At 45.8% G+C, this 19,648-nt stretch overlaps 1 protein-coding gene across 2 annotated transcripts in view; it reads left to right on the plus strand.

Annotated features, from left to right (window-relative positions):
- LOC143285717 (uncharacterized) overlaps nucleotides 1-19,648 on the plus strand; it is a 114,010-nt gene that overhangs the window by 25,791 nt on the left and 68,571 nt on the right. For both annotated transcript variants that reach the window (XM_076593122.1, XM_076593123.1), the window contains exon 3: nucleotides 919-1,006. In XM_076593122.1, the coding sequence (XP_076449237.1) occupies nucleotides 919-1,006 (88 nt within the window). The remainder of the gene's footprint in view (nucleotides 1-918; nucleotides 1,007-19,648) is intronic.

Raw genomic sequence — 19,648 nt, forward strand, 5'->3', positions numbered from 1 at the left:
TCGTGGAAAGATGCAGTCAGCTGGATTAGGCTCTCTGGGCAGCCAAACTTTAGGAGGATCTTCCACAGACCATGGCGGTTCACTGTGTCAAAGGCCTTAGCCAGGTCTACAAAGACCATGTGGAGCTCCTTGTTCTGCTCACGGCACTTCTCTTGCATCTGGCATACAGCAAACACCATGTCACATGTTCCCCTGCCTGAGTGGAAGCCACACTGTGTTTCAGGGATGACTGTGTTGGAGACATGGTCAACCAGTCTGTTCAGTATGATGCGGGCGAAGATCTTGCCGGCTATGCAGAGGAGAGAGATTCCACGGTGGTTATCACAGGATGTTTTGTCTCCCTCAACAGAGACTCGTCTGTATCTGACGAGGCAATTGCAGCCCTCCCACAGCTACCAGTCAGTGACTCGCTAGCTGCCCCTCCCACCAAGGTCGAGACCCAGAAGGCCCTGAAGCTGACAACGTCGGGAAAAGCGCCAGGAGTGGATGGAATCCAGGCTGACATCTACAAGTATGGAGGCGAGGTGCTGACAGACAAGCTGACCGCCCTGTTCCAGTCTATCTGGGAGAGAGGGGAGGTCCCCCAGGATTTCAAGGATGCTTTTATTGTCCACATTTACACACATATATATATATATATATATATATTTTATATATATATATATATGACTTGATTGTGCTGCATAGTGGTTGAACGAAGGCATTTGATCCTTTTATATATTTTTTATTTAATCCTTTCAGCATTGCTTTTATATGTTTTTGTTTTCTATCTGATATGAATTTTTAGTTTTCTTCCATTTCAGTTGAAAGTACCATTTCACTTCCACTCCTTGGTACAGTTTGGCCAGATAAGACTGTGAGAGGGAGTTGCTAGCAAATGCTCATGAATACTAGGACTGATGGCATTATTGTTTGCAGATTTGCACTTTGCATCAGCATTTAGCACCATATCAACAACGAAATCAGCAAGGAGACCAGGAAAATCATGATGGATCTCATTTGCAAGGTACTATTGTTTGTGGATTGCTTGGATGTTTTGATGTTCATGATTGGTTTTGGATGTTTGAATTGGTTTTGGGGTGTTTGCTGTGGACATTGAGTATGTACTTTTGATGCAGTGTCTTGTTATAATTCGCTGTGTTTGATTCCTTAGTTTGACCATTCTGTATGTTTTTATAGATGATATATGTTTGACACTGGTGATGAATAAGCTCCAGGGACAGAACAGTGTAATGATAGCTGTGACAACTACTACTACTACTGCTACAACTAAGACGACTACGACTATGACTGCCACCGCTGCCACAACTACCACTACTGCTGCCACTTCTGTGACTTATAGCAACAACAACAACCACCATTACTACTACAACTTTCACTACTACAGCGACGACTACTACTACTACAGGTTGTGAGAACAGAGGTGGCACTGGTGCCAGCAATGGTGCTGGATGTCCTGCTTATTTTGTTTTATTTAGTTGTCTATTTTCTTTTCTTTTATTCTGATTAGTTGTTTTATTTTATCATTTGTTCATATGTGACACAGCACAGGAAAACCAGGCTAAAGTCACAGCCAGCTATTCTTAGCAAAGAACAAAAACTTGTCATTAGGGTCAAAATAATGAAAATCAAGGTTTTTACAAATTTCTCATGCTTGAAGTCTTATATTTGCTGCTGGTAAGTATTTTAGCATAAAACTGCCAGAAAATGTAATATTTTTAATGTTGTCAGGTGCATGTCCTCGTGGTACTGCTGCACACATTCATCACTAAATTAAATGTTGCAATGTTCAGTGCATTTGACTCCAGGCTTTTCTGAAATTACGTCAGCCGATAATGTGGCTATACTGCAGTTAGTAAACGCTATTTTGATCTAGGATTTAAAGCCGAAGTCGAAAAGATACATCAGCATTACAGGAAATATTTTTTGTTCAAACATGAACGCGGCCTTTGTCTCTCTTTTGAACATTCACTGTCCCCGTTGACTGCTCTCTCGTGGCATGATGTCACTCCTCCACTCACCATTCTTGACTTGGTTTGAGAAAAAGAAAATATGAATGTTTCAGTGTTTTTTTTCATACAGAAATTTATTGTTTGCTAAATTCTGAATCTTTTGACATCACATACAAGTTTAGTTCTTGCTTTAAAGTTACAAGCGGGACAATATACGTTTTTTTTCATTGCCGATTTCTCCATTTGTTCTTTTCGGGCTCAACAACTTTGAAAAAAATACAGAAAAAAACTTTGATAGATAGATCAGTTCTGTTTTTTGTATGTTATTCTGTGATTTTAAAACTTTCTGAAAGTATGTAAATGTCAAAAATGACGAATTCTGACTTCAGCCGTAATTTTCACCCCTTTCCTTTTCTTCCTACCTTTCATAGATCCCTCTCATTTTGTAGTGTAACCCATTTTTATTTATTTATGTGTTTATAATTGTTTCCATTATGTGTTATCTTTTAGGGTTTTTTTCTTTTCTTTTATTTTTTGCAACTACTTTTGGTTGAGCTATTTAATTAGCTAGTTTTAAAAGAACTTATTTTTTTTCAAAGCAGAAAAAAAAAGACAATCACAGTTCTTTGGGAAAGTGGGCATGGTTCTGAGCGAAGCCTTGTAGTGGTGAATTTGCATCCTGTCATGCACGACATGCTTGCATCATAATAGCTGCATAATAGTAGTTTTACGTGACTCTGGCAGCGTCCAAAAAATCATCCTTGAGGAAGGAACGAGACTCTGAAAATTTGAAATATGTGATAGATTCTTGTGTTTGTTTTTCTTTTTTTTCTTTTCTCTCTCTGTCTGTCTCTCTGTTTTTGTTGGTTTTTTTTTTTTATTGGAACTATGTAAAGCGCTAAGAGCAAAAAATAATTTGATGTGGTGCTATCTAAATAACAAACTTATTATTATTATTATTATTGTTATTCTATATTCTTCTTCTTCTCAATCTTATTGTTATTATTATTATTCACTAGACTTTGACAGACAGAAAATTCCTGCAGTAGTTTAATTGCCTTTAGTTTTTTATTCCATTGCAACGCATGCTCGGTAAAAGTGCCATATGTATTGCAAGAGGTTGATGTTGATGTAGGAAAAGCAAACAGTTATTGTTTTCTGATCACATGGTCCAGTTAACTCTTTCCGGACGAAGGAATGCTCACGCATTCCTACACAAAACGTATTCAGATTTGGACAAAGAATGGAATAGCATTCTCCGAAAGTAAAATTCCATCATGCACTGTACACGTGATTTTGTGATTAGCCAAGCAGAGTGCGCTATTCTGGGTCACTCCACAATCGAACAGTATGATTGGTCAGCCTGGGATGTGTGGCCTGTTAGCAAAACGGGCTCTTCTCAGAATGTTGTGAAGCGAACAAGGCAGTGACGGCAACGTTTTAGTGTTGCGAAAGTACTTGAAATGCTACAAACTGAAGGGTCGGACATTCAAGAGGTGGATGATGACGAAGAAGAAAGCGAATTTAATGCAGAAAGCGAGCATGGGTGTGGTGATTCGGGGTGAAAAATTGGCAGTATTTTCTACATATAGCAAAACTGTAAAAATAAGATGAGAAATTTGATTTTTTTTTGTTTTTTTTGTTTGTAATAGCTCAATGCGTAATAAACCAGCTCTGAAAGTTTCATTTTCTTACACAGTGTTTTGTATTTTTTGTAATTTTTTTTCCAAACCCTTACAAATGGGCCGTCTGTGGGGAAAAGCAAGGGAGAAAACTTGTCGTCCCGAGTGAGTTAAAGATATGTGTCTATTAAAATTTCTAGAGAGTTATTAATAGGCTATTTGTGAGCGTGAGTTACTGTGGAGACAAGATTTTGTTTTGATGTAGCGCTTGTCAGAATCTCGACATTTTTTATTTCTCTGTTGGCGGGCAACAAGAACTGTATTCATTTTTTAAAGATGAGTATTCCATATGCTAATTGATGAGAAAAAAGAATGATTCTAGCTGTCTCATCAAGAGAAGAGTTCGTTGGCTACAGTGGAAGTGATACAGATCTATTCCAATGACAGTTATCGATTCCTCAGCATGCACATATCTGATTGCATTACTCTAAAACTGGTTCCGCACTATACACTCTACTTCAGTTGTTTTTTGCTACTTTTTATGCAAAGCATTACTTTTGAGTAGCTATTAATAAATGAGTTGTGTTGTAGCGTCTCACTCTTACGTGTTATTTACTTCCTTTGTTTAGTTTAGATAAGTTACTTCCCTTGTTTTGTTTCCTTGGTTACTACTTCCGTTTTGGCTCAACGGATCTTCGAAAGTTGTATTAAAAGTTGTGGGACTTATCTAAGAGTTTCCCGAGTTTTTATTTATACAAAACCATTTGTTGCATATTCTACATTGGTGACCCTGTTCCAGAACACGTAAGAAATGGCACAAGAGTCTCCTGAAGCAAACATTCTGGCAAACTTAGTAACTCAAATGCAGACTCTTGTTAGTCAACCTACTAATGAAGTGAATGCAGTGTCTATGAAGCTCCCAGAATTCTGGATTAAATCTCCAGAAGTGTGGTTCGCGAGGGTTGAAGCCCAGTTTGGCACCAAAGCTATCACACAAGATCAAACAAAGTATGACTACGTTGTCAGTGCTCTTGACATCAACACTGCAGATGAAGTGCAGTCAATTCACCTCAATCCACCAGCTGTAAACAAATATAACACTTTGAAAAGTGCTCTCATCAAGACCTTTGGAAAATCCCAGGCCCAGAAAGATGCAGAGTTACTCAATCTCAATGAACTGGGTGACAAACGTCCTACTGCCCTCATGCATAAGATCAATGCACTGAATGATGATCCACAGACACTGAAGCGTGCACTTTTTCTGTCAAATCTTCCTGACGACATTCATAGCATCCTTGCAGGACATAACATTGATAATGTAGAAGAGCTTGCTGAAGCTGCAGAGCGTATCTGGGAAACACACACTGCAGGTGTCCAACAGATTTCAGTGGTTCAACCTGACACATATGGTGTGACCATGGGCCCATCTGTGGAATCTGTATCTGCCGCTAAAAGATTTCAGCGAAACTCCCGCTTCGCTGCCAGCCTGGTTGCAAGTTTGCATCTCTTCTGAAGAATAAACAAGACACATCATTGTCGGGAAACGACAAAGCCGGTCACTAAACGTGGTAGGGGCCAGCATTTCAAACTCAAACACGTTCTCTGTTTTAGATCGCCGCACTGGACAATCCTTGATCGATAGTAGTGCTGACGTGTCGGTGTATCCTGCCTCTGCACAGGATCGCAAGACTAACCCACCTTCTGCACCCCTTTCTGCTGCACATGGAACTTCCATCAAAACCTGGGACAAAAACAACATTACTTTAGAAATCAGTTAATGTTGTAAAGTACTTTAGAAATCAGTTCCTCCCGAAACCTGGAGGGGGTCAGGCTGGTGTTCTCTTGACCCTCTCCCGGGAGGTCACTACCTTGTTGTGGTCGGAAGGCTTAGTGGCCAGTGATCGAGCGAGCTATGTCGGCGGGGGCATCAGTGCTTCTTGGGGTTTTGCTGCTCTGGTCCCAGGTCTTAATTGACAGCCTACATAGCCATCGTAGCTGTTAGGGCTGAATAAGTGGTGGTTTTTGTACTGATGCCCCTGATAGGGCTTCCCATGCCGAACAGGTCGTGAGTGAGGCCCAAACTAAACGTGACCCACTGTCCCTTTCACTATTCTCTTTTCTTCTTTTTACCGCCTCTTTTCTGTCCTCAGCTCCCCATCAAGCCTTCTTTTCCACATTCTTTTTTCTCTGCGGCCTTCTTCAGGCCCGCCGTGTTTGCCGTGCGGCGCGACCTGTGATGGAGGGGAATGAGATCCTGGGGATTGAGAGAGCACGCTGCTCTCAACACATCCCTTTGGCTCGGACCTCTCCTAAGACAGGCGGCACACATTGGCCCGTGTGTGTCAGTCGGCTGCCCCTTCGTGGGGCTGGGTCAAGACTGGCAGTTTAGAGGGTAACGAAGGTTACCCCCGTAGTGCTCGGTTCTCTGTCCCCGGGAGCTGGGCACGATCGGGGGGGAACACGTTGGAGCTAGGCTGTTGGTCGTGTATCCCTCCCGAAACCTGGAAGGGGGCAAGCTGGTGTTCCCTTGACCCTGGCCCCTAAGTTGGACCCCATGGTGGGTGGGTAAGGGAGGGATGAATTTACATTTTTTTCAACATGAATTCCAAACAATTACACCCCCCTAACTTTGGAAAAAGACGACGACAAGGAACAGATGACTCAGACTCCGATTCGGAGGTCGTTGAGACCTCTGGATTTTGGCCGTCGTGGCTTGTGATGGAGGGCGCTGATGATGACAAGCCCTTGTCGGCTCTCAGCCCCTTCGCTATCCAGAAGGGCTTTCAGTGTCTGGCAGGATCGCTGAAATCCATCAAGAGACTGAGGAGCGGAGCATTTTTAGTGCAGACAGAATCTAAAAGGCAGACACAGCTCCTTCTCAAGGCGACCACTTTTGTGGATAGGGCGGTGAAGGTTTCCCCTCACAAAGGTCTCAACTGCTCAAAGGGGGTCATCAGATGCCCGGAGTTGAAAGGTGTGTCTGAGGCTGAAATCAAGAGCGAGCTGTCCTCTCAGGGAGTGACCGACGTGTACAGGGTGACGGTGAGGAAGGGGTCGGACAGAGTCCCGACCAACACTTTCTTCCTCACCTTCTGCTGCCCGGATGTCGCCAAGGACATTCGGGTTGGATACCTGATGGTGAGTGTAAGCCTGTACGTGCCGTCCCCTCTAAGATGTTTCAAATGCCAGAAATTTTGACACGTGAGAGACCGATGCAAGGAGGAAGAGGCGTGTGGCACCTGTTTGAAGGCGGCGCACCAGGGCGATTGCATCAGTCCAGCCCGGTGTGCGAACTGCGGAGGTGGCCACCCGTCCTCATCGAAAGACTGCCCCGCCTGGAAAAAAGAAAAGCAAATCCAGAAGGTCAAGACAGAAAAGAAGATATCCTTCTTTGAGGCAAAGAAACAGGTGGAGGCTGCGTCGCCTAAGGTGTCTTACGCCTCTGTCGTCAGACCCAGGACGGTGGACGTTGCGGTCTAGACGACGTCCACAGGGACGCAGACGGACGACTTACCCACCTCGTTGGAACCATTGGCCTTGGGTGGAGGCGCCGTGTCCACCCCTTCCCATCCTGTGCGGCAGTCCTCAAGGGCTTCTGGGCGGGAGCAGAAAACCTCGGGCGGAGGCACGTTGTCCGCCTCCCGCCCCACCCCACCCCCCAGCCCCCCTCGCCCCGCCTCTCGTCTGCCTGGCCCTCGGGCTGGCGGAGGTGGCCGGAAACCCCCCGTACCTCCAAAACTCAAGGAGGGGAGGGTTGCGGCCTCGGCGGGATCGGGAGGGGCCGCGGTCGTGGATATTCCGACTTGGTCGGAATCAGAAAAATTAATTTTTAAAAATAAGTACTCCATCCTGGCCGACCTTGAGCCACCGCAAGCAGAGGAGCAGGGGGTAGCGATGGAATAGGCTGCTGCTTTATTTTTTTTTTAACCTTTTTAATGGCAGTGATCCACTGGAACATCCGGGGGTTCTACGCCAATTTCCAGGAACTCCAGCTGCTTTGTCGTGCTTTGAAACCTTCAGTGCTGGCGCTGCAGGAGACTCTGCAAAGAGATGGCAAGGTTTTATCTCTCTGGTTTTAACTCCGTTTTTAAACCCGCTCAACCGAAGCAAGAGGGATTGACGGGAGGTGTCGCTCTTTTTATTCACAAGTCCCTTTTACATAGTACAGTTCTTTTAAGCACCCCTTTACAGGTGGTGGCAGTCAGAATCACACTTGAGAAAACCATCACTGTCTGCTCTCTGTACCTTCTTCCTTCTGTCCGTGTTCTGAGGCAGGACCTCATGAACCTGGTTGACCAGCTGCCACGTCCGTTTTTACTGTTGGGCGACTTCAATGGACACTCCCCGCTCTGGGGAAGTGAGATGACATCAGCCCGAGGTCTTCTCTTGGAAAACCTTCTTTCCGACATGGACTTGTGCTGTCTTAACGACAAGTCTCCCACTTACCTTCATCTTTCCTCTGGAAAGCTCTCGTGTTTAGATCTGTCGGTCTGCGATCCATCGTTGGTCCTGGACTACGAGTGGAAAGTGCACGACGATCTGCACGGGAGTGACCACTTTCCTGTCGTCCTCCGCCCCACAGATGGAGAAGGTGACTCTCTGCCTGACCGCCTGAACTATGACAAAGCAGACTGGAGTTTTTTTACCACGAAGATAAGAGCGGAGCTGCAGGAAGAAACAGTATTGAAAAGCAAGGACCCTGCTGACACTCTGACTCGGATCGTTTTAGATTGCGCCAGAGCAGGAGTCCCATCGTCTACCTCCAAGCCTCAGGTGCCAAGAACGCCCTGGTTCAACGCGGAATGTCGGGAGGCCCGTAAGTCTCGGAAGAGAGCGCAGCGACGCGTCTTTCGGAGACCGATAGCGTTCGAACCCATCAACAGCTGAGGGCGAAAGCCAGGTATGTTTTTAAAAAGAGCCAAAGGAAGTCATGGAGAGATTTTTGCTCTTCCTTAACCTCCAACACACCCAAGAAGAAAGTGTGAGGGTTTTAAAAAGAATTAAGGGCAAAAACGTATGCCCAACCTTTCATCATCTTAAACTTTCAGACGCTCTGGTCACAGAGAAGAAAGCAGTTGCCAATTTGCTTGCCTCCACAATTGAACAGAACTCGAGATCTGCTAACAAATCTGCTCGGTTTATTAAAACCAAAAACCTGTCAGAAAGAACACCATGTAACTTCTTTTCCGACAACACAGAGAATTACAACCTTCCTTTCACAATGAATGAACTTAAATCTGCCCTTCAGACCTGTACGGATTCCTGTCCAGGAATGGACGAGGTCCATTATAAACTCTTAAAGCATCTTCCCCAAACCTGTCTGGACACCCTGCTTAAAGTTTATAACCACATCTGGGTCACAGGCTTTTTTCCACCCTCCTGGCGGAAAGCCCTCATAATCCCGCTGCCGAAACTGGGAAAAGACCCCTCGAACCCCTCCAACTACCGCCCGATAGCACTGACCAGCTGCATCTGCAAACTGATGGAGAAGATGGTCAACGGTAGACTGATGTGGAAACTAGAGACCGACGGCCTTCTGGCAAAAGAACAGTGCGGTTTCCGCAAGCATCGCTCTACCGTTGACCATCTGGTTCGTCTGGAAACCACTGTAAGAAATGCCTTTGTAAACAAACAACATGTGGTGGCCATATTTTTTGACTTGGAGAAAGCTTATGATACCACGTGGAAATTTGGTATTCTCTCGGACTTGCACAAGCTCAGCTTCCGAGGACACCTGCCTCAGTTCATCCACAATTTTTTTACAAGACAGACAATTCCAGGTGAGAGTCGGCACCACCCTGTCCGACATTCACAAGCAGGAGCTTGGTGTCCCGCAAGGGAGCATCCTGTCGCCGGCTCTTTTCAGCATCAAAATTAATGACATCGTTCAATCCGTTCAGAAGGGATCGGACAGCTCGCTGTTCGTGGACGATTTTGCCTTATATGCAACTGGCAGCACGTATGCCAGCATCCAGCGACGGCTTCAGCTCTGCGTCAACAAAATCCAGTGTTGGGCAGAGGAGAATGGCTTCACATTTTCGTCCTCCAAAACTGAATGCATCCATTTTCATAATTTTCGCCAGTTCTATCCGGACCCTGAAATCCGTCTGGGAAAATCCACCATCCCGGCGGTCAAGGAAGCCAAATTTTTAGGGGTCATCTTTGATCAGAAGCTGAACTTCCTCAGCCATATTAAACAGCTGAAAATATCTTGCAAAAAAGCCCTGAACATCATTCGAGTTGTGGCACACACGGACTGGGGTGCTGATAAGAGAACTCTCTTGCACCTCTACAGAGCCCTGGTCCGGTCCAAACTAGATTACGGAAGTGTAGTATACGGCTCGGCCAGACCGTCTTACCTGAAACTGTTGGACCCTGTACACCACCAAGGGCTCCATCTCAGCTTAGGTGCTTTCCGCACCACCCCTGTGCACAGCCTGTACGCAGAGGCAGGGGAACCGCCTCTCTCCAACCGCAGACTGAAGCTGACCCTAAACTATTATTTGAAATTGTTTTCTGAACCTACAAACCCTGCTTACGACGCTGTATTCAACAACCCTTTCAGTAAGAAATTTAAAGACAACCCAAACTGCATACCTCCTCTCGGACTCCGCATTCAGCTGCACTTAGAAAATGCCGATCTGGATGTCGGTGGCATCTCAGATTTCTCCAAGTTCCCTGACAGCCCTCCGTGGACCTTTACAACACCTGAGGTCCGATTCGATCTGGCCTCATACCGTAAAGACTCCACCAGTTCTCTGGCCTACAGAACTTACTTTTCGGAACTCTGCCACAAATTCCCCACTTTTCAAAGTATCTTCACTGACGGTTCCAAGTCAGGACGGAGTCGCTGCATCTGCGTTCTGTTCCGCCTTTCCGACTGGCCCTCAACGGAACACATCCTGTCTGACAGCTCGGTGTACACTGCGGAACTGACCGCACTGGTTCTGGCGGTAAAAATGGTTCTCTCTTCGAAACAAAAGAGATTCATGATCTTTTCCGACTCCTTGTCAGCCCTGGAGGCGATCGCCTGCAGGAATATCACTCATCCCAAACTGCTGGAATTTTTTGAAGATTTTGCTCTCGCAACGAAGAAAGGATACGAGGTTGTGTTGGCCTGGGTTCCCGGACATGTTGGCATTCGTGGTAACGAAAGGGCGGACCTGCTGGCCAGGAACGCTGTAAAGAAAGAATTATCCAGATCCTTTGTACCATACACAGACATGAAGCGGAAGGTGAACACTTACGTTAAGGATCTTTGGCAAGAGGAGTGGAACACCCAGACGGACAACAAGCTCTTCCAGATCCGTCCGGACCTAAAAGAGACCCTCCCTTCGGGGGTGAAGAACAGAAAGGAGGAGTCTGTGCTGTGCAGACTGCATACGGGGCACACTATTTTTTACTCATTCTTACTTGTTGAAGGGGGAAGAGGCCCCTCGATGCATTCCCTGTGATGAGCCTCTCATTGTGAAACGCGTGCTCCTTGACTGTTGGGATCTGCATGACGTTAGACGCAGACATTACACAGCGGTTTCTTTGAAGACTTTGTTTTGTGATGTCCCTCCGTGGGCGCTGATGGACTTCTTAAAAGAAGTGAACATTTTTAACCTGATTTGAAGGTTTTAAACTATGGAAGTTTTTTTTTTTTTAACTTTGGAGTGGAAAGTTTGAAGTGGTGACTCGTTTTAATTGGTTGTTTTTTTTATCCTTGTAATAGTTATTAACACGGCGATAGCCTTGAGATGGCCTTAGTGGTCGGCGAGGCTCTAAGCACCATAATTTCATTTAATTTCATTTCAGAAATCAGTTAAAAAAACTATTTACATGACTTCTATCTTGCTGATGTCACACGCCCCATTCTTGGTGCTGTGCTCACTCATCATTGATCTCAAGGGCGAACGTCTCCTGTCCCTTAGACAATGTTTCCACTTCACTCAAAAACACGGATGCACCTTTGTCTGTGGCTGGTCTTTCATTTCTACCACACAATGCTTACTCTGATCTGCTTCAACAGTTTCCAGAATTACTGACACCACATTTTGACTCCACCGTCAAGAAACATGGTGTTGAACATCACATCATCACACATGGCCCACCAGTTCATGCCCATGCCCGACGCTTAAACCCAGAAAAACTTGCAGCTGCCAAAGCTGAATTCCTGAAAATGGAAGAGATGGGTATCATCCGTTGGTCCAACTCCCCTTGGTCTTCACCCCTACATGTTGTTCCCAAGTCAAATGGCCAGTGGCAACCCTGCGGTGACTACAGACGCCACAGCACTGCTACCAAAGATGATCGATACCCCTTGCCTCACATTCAGGATTTCAGCAATCATTTGACAGGATGCACCATTTTCTCCAAGATTGATTTGGTCAGGGGTTATCATCAGATTCCTGTGGCACCATCTTCTATTGCTAAGACTGCCATCATCACACCTTTCGGCCTCTGGGAATTTCTCCGCATGCCTTTCGGCCTCAAGAACACAGCCCAGGCTTTCCAATGTCTCATGGATGGCATTCTAAGGGACATTCCCTTCACTTTTGTCTACACTGATGACATCCTTGTAGCAAGTCACTCACATGAGGAACATCTTGAGCACCTGAGACAACTTTTTCAGCTCCTTTCAGCCAATGGACTAGTCATCAACCAAGGCAAGTGCGTTTTTGGTGCTAGTGAGTTGGATTTCCTTGGGCATCATGTCACGGCTCAAGGAATACATCCACTCCCTGACCGGGTAGCTGCCCACCATGACTGTGCTGCACCTGCCGACCGTACCAGCCTTCAATGGTTTCTGGGGATGATGAATTACTATCATCGTTTCATCCCACATGTTGCAGACATCCTGGCTCCACTTCATGCCCAAGCAAGCGGTAAAGGACAATCCATTGACTGGTCTGCAGAATGCCAAACTACTTTTGAAAAAGCCAAAGAAGCACTCAATGAGGCGGTGCTCTTACATCACCCCCAAACAGATGCACCAACAAGTCTTACAGTGGATGCATCCAACACTGCTGTAGGAGCTCAACTTGAACAACGTCAAGGCCAGTCCTGGGTACCTCTTGCTTTCTTCTCCAGAAAACTTTCAGAAACAGAAAAGAAGTACAGTGCCTTTGACCGTGAACTTCTTGCAGCTTACAGTGCCATCAAACATTTCAGACATTTTTTGGAAGGACGTTCTTTTGCTCTGTACACGGATCACAAACCCTTAACATCAGCTCTCAAGAGTCAAACTGACCGATCCCCTCGTCAGACAAGACATCTTTCCTACATTGCTGAATTCACCACTGACATCCACTACATCCAGGGCAAATTCAGTGTGGTAGCCAATGCCCTTTCACGTTTCAGCACCAACTCCATTGCAGAAGAACGCTGCATTTCCTCTGTGGGTGACTTCAATTGCCTTGCTGACGATCAAGCTCAGTCTGATGAGACGGAAATCTATCGCACAGCTGCCACTGGTCTCCAGCTACAAGAGTTCAGCTTGGGACACTCACCCTGCTGTGTGTTATATCCACTGGTGTCCAGAGGCCAGTGCTACCAAAGTCCTGGACACGCTCAGTCTTTGACAACATTCATGGCCTCTCTCACGCAGGGGCACGTCCAACTCAACGAGCTATCAGCCAACGTTTTGTGTGGCACGGTATGAAATGTGACATACGCAAGTGGTGCAAGGAATGTCATGCCTGCCAAACCTCCAAAATCCATAGACACACAAGAGCACCACTAGTAGAACGTCCACTACCAAATACCAGATTCTGCAGTCTGCATGTGGACCTTGTTGGACCTCTGCCAACCAGCCAGGGCATGAACTATCTCTTCACCATTATTGACTGTTTCACCAGATGGCCAGAAGCCATTCCCTTACCAGATGCTCATGCTTCTACCTGTGCTACAGCTCTTGTTCACCACTGGATTGCAAGATTTGGGGTTCCAGAAGACATTACCTCAGACCGTGGCAAGCAGTTCACCTCAGCTCTTTGGACAGAGTACAACAAGCTTTTGGGCATTGAGACACACACGACCACAGCCTATCACCCCCAGGCAAATGGCATGGTTGAGCGCTTCCATCTTCAGCTCAAGGCAGCACTCAAGGCACGCACTACTGGCCCTGACTGGGTTGCAGAATTACCCATGGTTCTGTTGGGACTTCGCTCTTCTTGGCGTGTTGATCCTGACTGTTCTCCAGTTGAGCTTGTGTATGGCTCAACTCTTCGCCTTCCTGGTGAATTTCTTCAACCACTTGAAGCGCGGACTGTTGAACCAGACTCTACATTTCTCAAACATCTTCAGCACACCATGTGCTCCGTACAACCTCCAGCACCAAAGTTCCATGGACAACAGTCTACCTATGTACCTGCAAATTTGGCCTCAACAGGTTATGTCTACGTCCGAACTGTCACCGACATCCATTTCAGCGACCTTATCAAGGCCCTTATCGCATCATGGACACCAGTGACAAGTTTTTCACCCTGGACATCAAAGGCCGCTCAGAGAAGGTCTCAATCGACCGACTCAAAGCTGCTTTTGTGACGCCACTCACATCTTCAGATGACAAGAGACTGGGTTCATCTGCTGAAGCATCATCGTCATCACTACTGACAAAAACCTCCACAGAGTCAATGACTGTACCATCATCATCCCCAGTCATACACCCAGAAACCTCGACCCGCTCTGGTCGAATTTCACGGTTACCAGCAAGATTTCGTTAACAGTCATTCTCATTCACTCCTTGACAATTCTTTTGTAGCTGTACTCCGCTGGGAAGGGGGTAATGTAGCGTCTCACTCTTACATGCTATTTACTTCCTTTGTTTAGTTTAGATAAGTATATCCTTTGTTTTGTTTCCTTGGTTACTACTTCCGTTTTGGCTCAATGGATTGTCGAAAGCTGTATTAAAAGTCGTGGGACTTATCTAAGGGTTTCCCGAGTTTTTATTTATACAAAACCATTTGTTGCATATTCTACAGTGTAAACAATGGATTAAATTACACTCCATGTTCATGCGCTTCAAGGAAAGCACTCTCTCTCTCTTACATTTGCACCCAAAATAAAACTGAAGAATTATTTATTTATGTATTATCTATTTTATTAGTTTTTATTCCTGAATTTATTTGTAGTCAATCAAATTATATTTCAAACCATTTAAAACAGAAACTGCAATGTGGGTTTAGGTTTTGTTGGTTTAACCTTCACCGTACTTTGTGGGTCTGACAGACCCATTTTTGCCTTAAAAAATGCCTTTAAAATATATTTGGTGTCCGATTAATTTGAAATTTCATGACTTTTGTTGTCACAACATATGCATCATTTTAGTAAATTAATGTACACTTTAACTGATTAGTTAATCAGTTACGTAATTGTGAAAATTTTTACCTGCATTCCTACGTTGTGGGTCTTACAGACCCATACTCCCCAAAGAAGAGAAAACACTAAGTACCCTTATTCGTAATTCGTGGGTCTCTCAGACCCATACTCGCAAAAGAAGGGAACAAACCAATAATCCCTTTGTACTACGTGGAACGAAGTGATTGTGCGTACATGACTGATGACACATAGGCTACCTCACTGCTTCTGTAGTTGGCTGGCACATCGCATCCGGCTCTCACGGAGAACACAACAGTACAGCAGGCTACCGGTGTCATTGCCTCAGGCAAGTTATATTTTGATGATTATCAAGTTTATTAATTGCCATCAAGTTAGCTTGCCATCTGTTCGATACTTTAGGTCGATTCCAACATCGCCATCTCTGAAGGCATCAGTAAGCATTGCAGAGAACATGAGGCTGAACAGCGTTGGAGCCAGGACGCAGCCTTGCTTGACACCATTTGTGACAGCAAAAGGAGCAGATGTTTCGCCATTGTCCTGGACTCGAGCCTGCATGCCTTCATGGAATTGGCTGACCAAGGAAATAAATTTCCGAGGGCATCCGTACTTTTTTTTGTTTTTGTTTTTTTGTTTTGCTGCCCCATCATCTGCGCCGTTTCAGTGGCATTACTCCCACGCCGCTCATTTAGATTCCCCCATACACGGCCACACCCGGGTTCGTCCGTCGCAGTCCCAGCGTCGGCAGTCCACAGGGAACCATCGATGTTAGGTCGCCTGGAGGCCACACACCAGAGGAGACCCTGCACTGCTGCTGAGTCACTTCAGTGGTGTTCAGTGGTGCCTGTTCTGTTTTAACGTACTTAGGACACCACCTACTAAGCCCCCTACTAACGACAATAATGGCTTAGTCGCGGAGCCAGACTGAGCGAGCGTCTCTCCCAGAGTGGAGACCGCCACCACGTCCCTCAAACAACAGCCCCCCCATGAATCTGCCGACACTGACGACATTGACAGGACTCACCCAAAGCACGGAAGTGGAGGGGTATCGAAACTGAGGTCACCATGAGAGCAGGGCATGAAAGGTCACAGACTTTGAGACTATTTTGTTTATATTGATGACGATGAAGGGGGAGGAGGATGACGATGATGATGACGATGTTGCTATGGAGGTCCATTTTGGTTTGGGACTGCGTGACAAGGCTGTACTCTACGCTTCCTGTCATAATGATATCCCGGCGTTAACCAGGCCCGAGAGATACAGACACTTGCAGTGTTGGTCAGGTAATTAGAGCAACACACCCAAAGACGCATCCTTGAAGTGGATGACACTCGACTGTGTGGTCCCAGTCTCCCCATTTAAGCCCACAGCACACTCAACTCTGGGTAGGAGCCGGCCACGGGCCGAAAAACCCACCTCCGCTGGGATTCGAACCCGCGTCCTCCCAGCCGTCAGTCCGCGACGCTAACCACTTCGCCACGGCGGCTGGTAGGGCATCCGTACTTGGCCATGATCTTCCACAGTCCCTCTCTACTCACAGTGTCGAAGGCCTTGGTGAGGTTGACATAGGTGGAGAACAGAGCAGCATTTTGCTCCTGACATTTCTCTTGCAGCTGCCTTGCAGCAAACACCATGTCGGTGGTTCCGCGCTCTTTCCGGAATCCACATTGGCTCTCAGGCAAATGACCTTGGTCAAGGTGTGCTGTGAGGCGGTTTAGTAGGATCCTGGCAAGTATCTTGCCTGCGATGGAGAGCAAGGAAATGCCCCGATGGTTATCACAGGCTTGCCGGTTCCCCTTTCGCTTGTACAAGTGAATGATAGATGCATCTTTGAAATCCTGGGGGATCATCTCTTCTTTCCACATGAGTGAGTACAGCTGATGGAGCTTCTCAGTCAGCACAGTGCCTCCATCGTTGTAGACCTCTGCTGGTATGGAGTCTGAGCCAGGTGCTTTGCCACTGGATAGCAGATGGATTGCTTTCTGGGTCTCAAGAGGTGTTGGCGGATCGTCCAGTGTTTCGTTGATGGGGACTTGTGGGAGACGGTCTATGGCTTCATCATTTATGAAGGAAGGGCGATTTAAGACACTGTTGAAGTGCTCAGCCCAGCGTTCGATAATTTTCTCCTTCTCGGTGATCAAGGTATTCCCATCTGCACTGAGGAGTGGGGATGATCCTGAGGATGTGGGGCCGTAGACTTCTTTTAAGGCATCATAGAACCTCTTCATATCGTGCCTGTCAGCATATCCCTGGATCTCATCAGCTTTGTCACTCAGCCACTTATCCTGCATCTGGCGTAACATTTGCTGAACAGTCCTGCGGATGGCATCGTACGCATCCTTTTTTGATGTGGACTTTGGGTTGCTGAGGTAGGCTTGATGCAGACGGCGTTTCTCATCCAGAAGCTGCTTGATTTCATCACAGTTTTCATCAAACCAGTCTTTGTGCTTTCTGGTCATGGGTCCCAGGGTCTCTGAAGCTGTACTATAGATCAGCTCACGCAGGGTCCTCCAGTCAGACTCCACATTCTGGTTGTCCAGAGAGGCGGATTCCAGACGATCTTCCAGCAGCTCCACAAAGGACTGTTTGATGGTGATGTTTTTCAGCTTAGCGATGTTAAGCCGTTTTGGAGCCTTCTGGCCTTGGGGGCGTCTCTTGGGCTGGATTCGAATATTCAGCTTCGAGACTACAAGGCGATGGTCTGTCCAACACTCGGCGCCGCACATGGTCTTTGTTACACGTACATCTTGCCTATCCCTTTTCCTGACGATGACATATATATATATATATATGTGTGTGTGTGTGTGTGCGTGCGTGCGTGCGTGCGTGTGCGTGCGTGTGTGTGTGTGTGTGTGTGTGTGTGTGTGTGTACACCCGCACATTCCAATATTCCGTTGCTCCTACAGTACACATGCAAACACACACATACCTCATCCTCTACACACACACGAACACACACACACATGCGCGCGCGCACAGAGCTCTCCTGACGTGTATACTTACACGCTCGCGCACGCACACAAATACACACACACACACACACACACACAAATATATATATATAGATATATATATATATATATATATATACAGAGGCTGCCACACATACACACACACACACATACAGAGGCTGCCACACACAGACACACAGACACAGACACACACATACAGAGGCTGCTATTGATTGGCCGGAAGAGGGGTGGGAAGAGATCTGATGACAGGAACGTGTTGCTCAGTCTATTGAAGTTGGAAAAGCCCACATTAATTTGTATGGGTCTGTCAGACCCACGATGTATGAATAGGGGGTAAGCTCTGGATTCCTTCTTTAGCGAGTGTGGGTCTGTGAGACCCACAAAATATGGATAAGTGGGAAAATAACCAAGTACGGTGAAGGTTAAAAGAGAAATATGAAGATGCACAAAAATAGCAGAAAATCTTTATGACTATCCAGGATTGAGAAGAACATTTCTTCATTCCTTCCAAAGGGTGCAAAGATGCCATGCAGAACAGATGGAACAAAGATTAATCAAAGACACCAAAGCCTGTTCTTACAATAGATAAGGACACATTTGAAAATTAAAAAAAAAAATGGAGACAGCAAAAATTAAGACAGGCAGAAACTGTAACTAAAAAAAAAAAAGAAAAGATAAATAAGGGACGCATGCAGAAAGAAAAACCAGAGTAATGAAAAGAAAGCAGCACAACAAGCAGGCCAATAATTGATAAAATAAAAAGTGCAGTCCAAAGAAAAGGAACAGCACCAACAGCCCCTGATGAACTTTATCAATTACCGACCTCATCCAGATGAACATCAGAGCAAACATGTAGTTCACTGAACATTGAGAAAAGCTGTATACAGAACAAACAAACCCTGCAAAAGGATAGCAGCAGGAAAGCTGAGGTGCTGAATGGATAGTGAAAAAACATCTAACTCCAAACAGAAACTGAAGGACCGCATGACAGACCAATTAAAAAAGAAAACTGTATTTCTCGTTCAGCAACTTCAAAACTAAGGTCAATGCCATCAAGAAGTAAAGGGGTAAAAAAAAAAACCCAACCCAACCCCCCCCCCCCCCCCCCCCCCAAAAAAAAAAAATCTTGCATTTGTTGTTGGAAACAATTCTGAGACACAGAAGAAAACTGGCCTTGGGATCAAACTGCTGAAAAGAGCCAGTGAGGTGTCTGACCTTTCTCAGCTTAACACCAGAAAGAAAAAGAAGGATGCCTTCGGTGAAGACATCCAACAGAGAGGATTGATGAGTTTACAGGTGACCAGATTTCTCGAGACCACTATCAGATGCAAGAGGAGCAAAGAAAACCAAGAAACGTCTGATCAGCCTAAAGGTGATGGAGAGATTGAGCAAATCTGCATTTTTCTTCACGGAAGAAAATCCTGATATCTTAATCTCCACATGTGCACTGTTGGTAAGAATGCGTCCAGTACATTTCATGCCATAAACTTCCTTGAGAAGAAGAGACTGCTTGTTTGAATTCTGTGCCAACATTGATCTAACATTGGGAGACTATTCAGCAGTGTGCACCATCACACATGCGGTATGAACTCACTTTTATCAACAAGTATTACCTCTCATGTGCAACACTTTTTCCAAACATTGAAACGTTCACTTCACCTTATCATATGACACAATAATCAAAGCGTTTAGTCAGGTGTGTGTGTGTGTGTTGCGGATTCTACAGTCAGAAGCTTGTGAAACGCTGGTAAAGTTTTGCAAGACAGGGTTGTATACTTC

Source organism: Babylonia areolata, chromosome 9, assembly GCF_041734735.1.
Source record: "Babylonia areolata isolate BAREFJ2019XMU chromosome 9, ASM4173473v1, whole genome shotgun sequence".
NCBI classification, from domain to species: domain Eukaryota; kingdom Metazoa; phylum Mollusca; class Gastropoda; order Neogastropoda; family Buccinidae; genus Babylonia; species Babylonia areolata.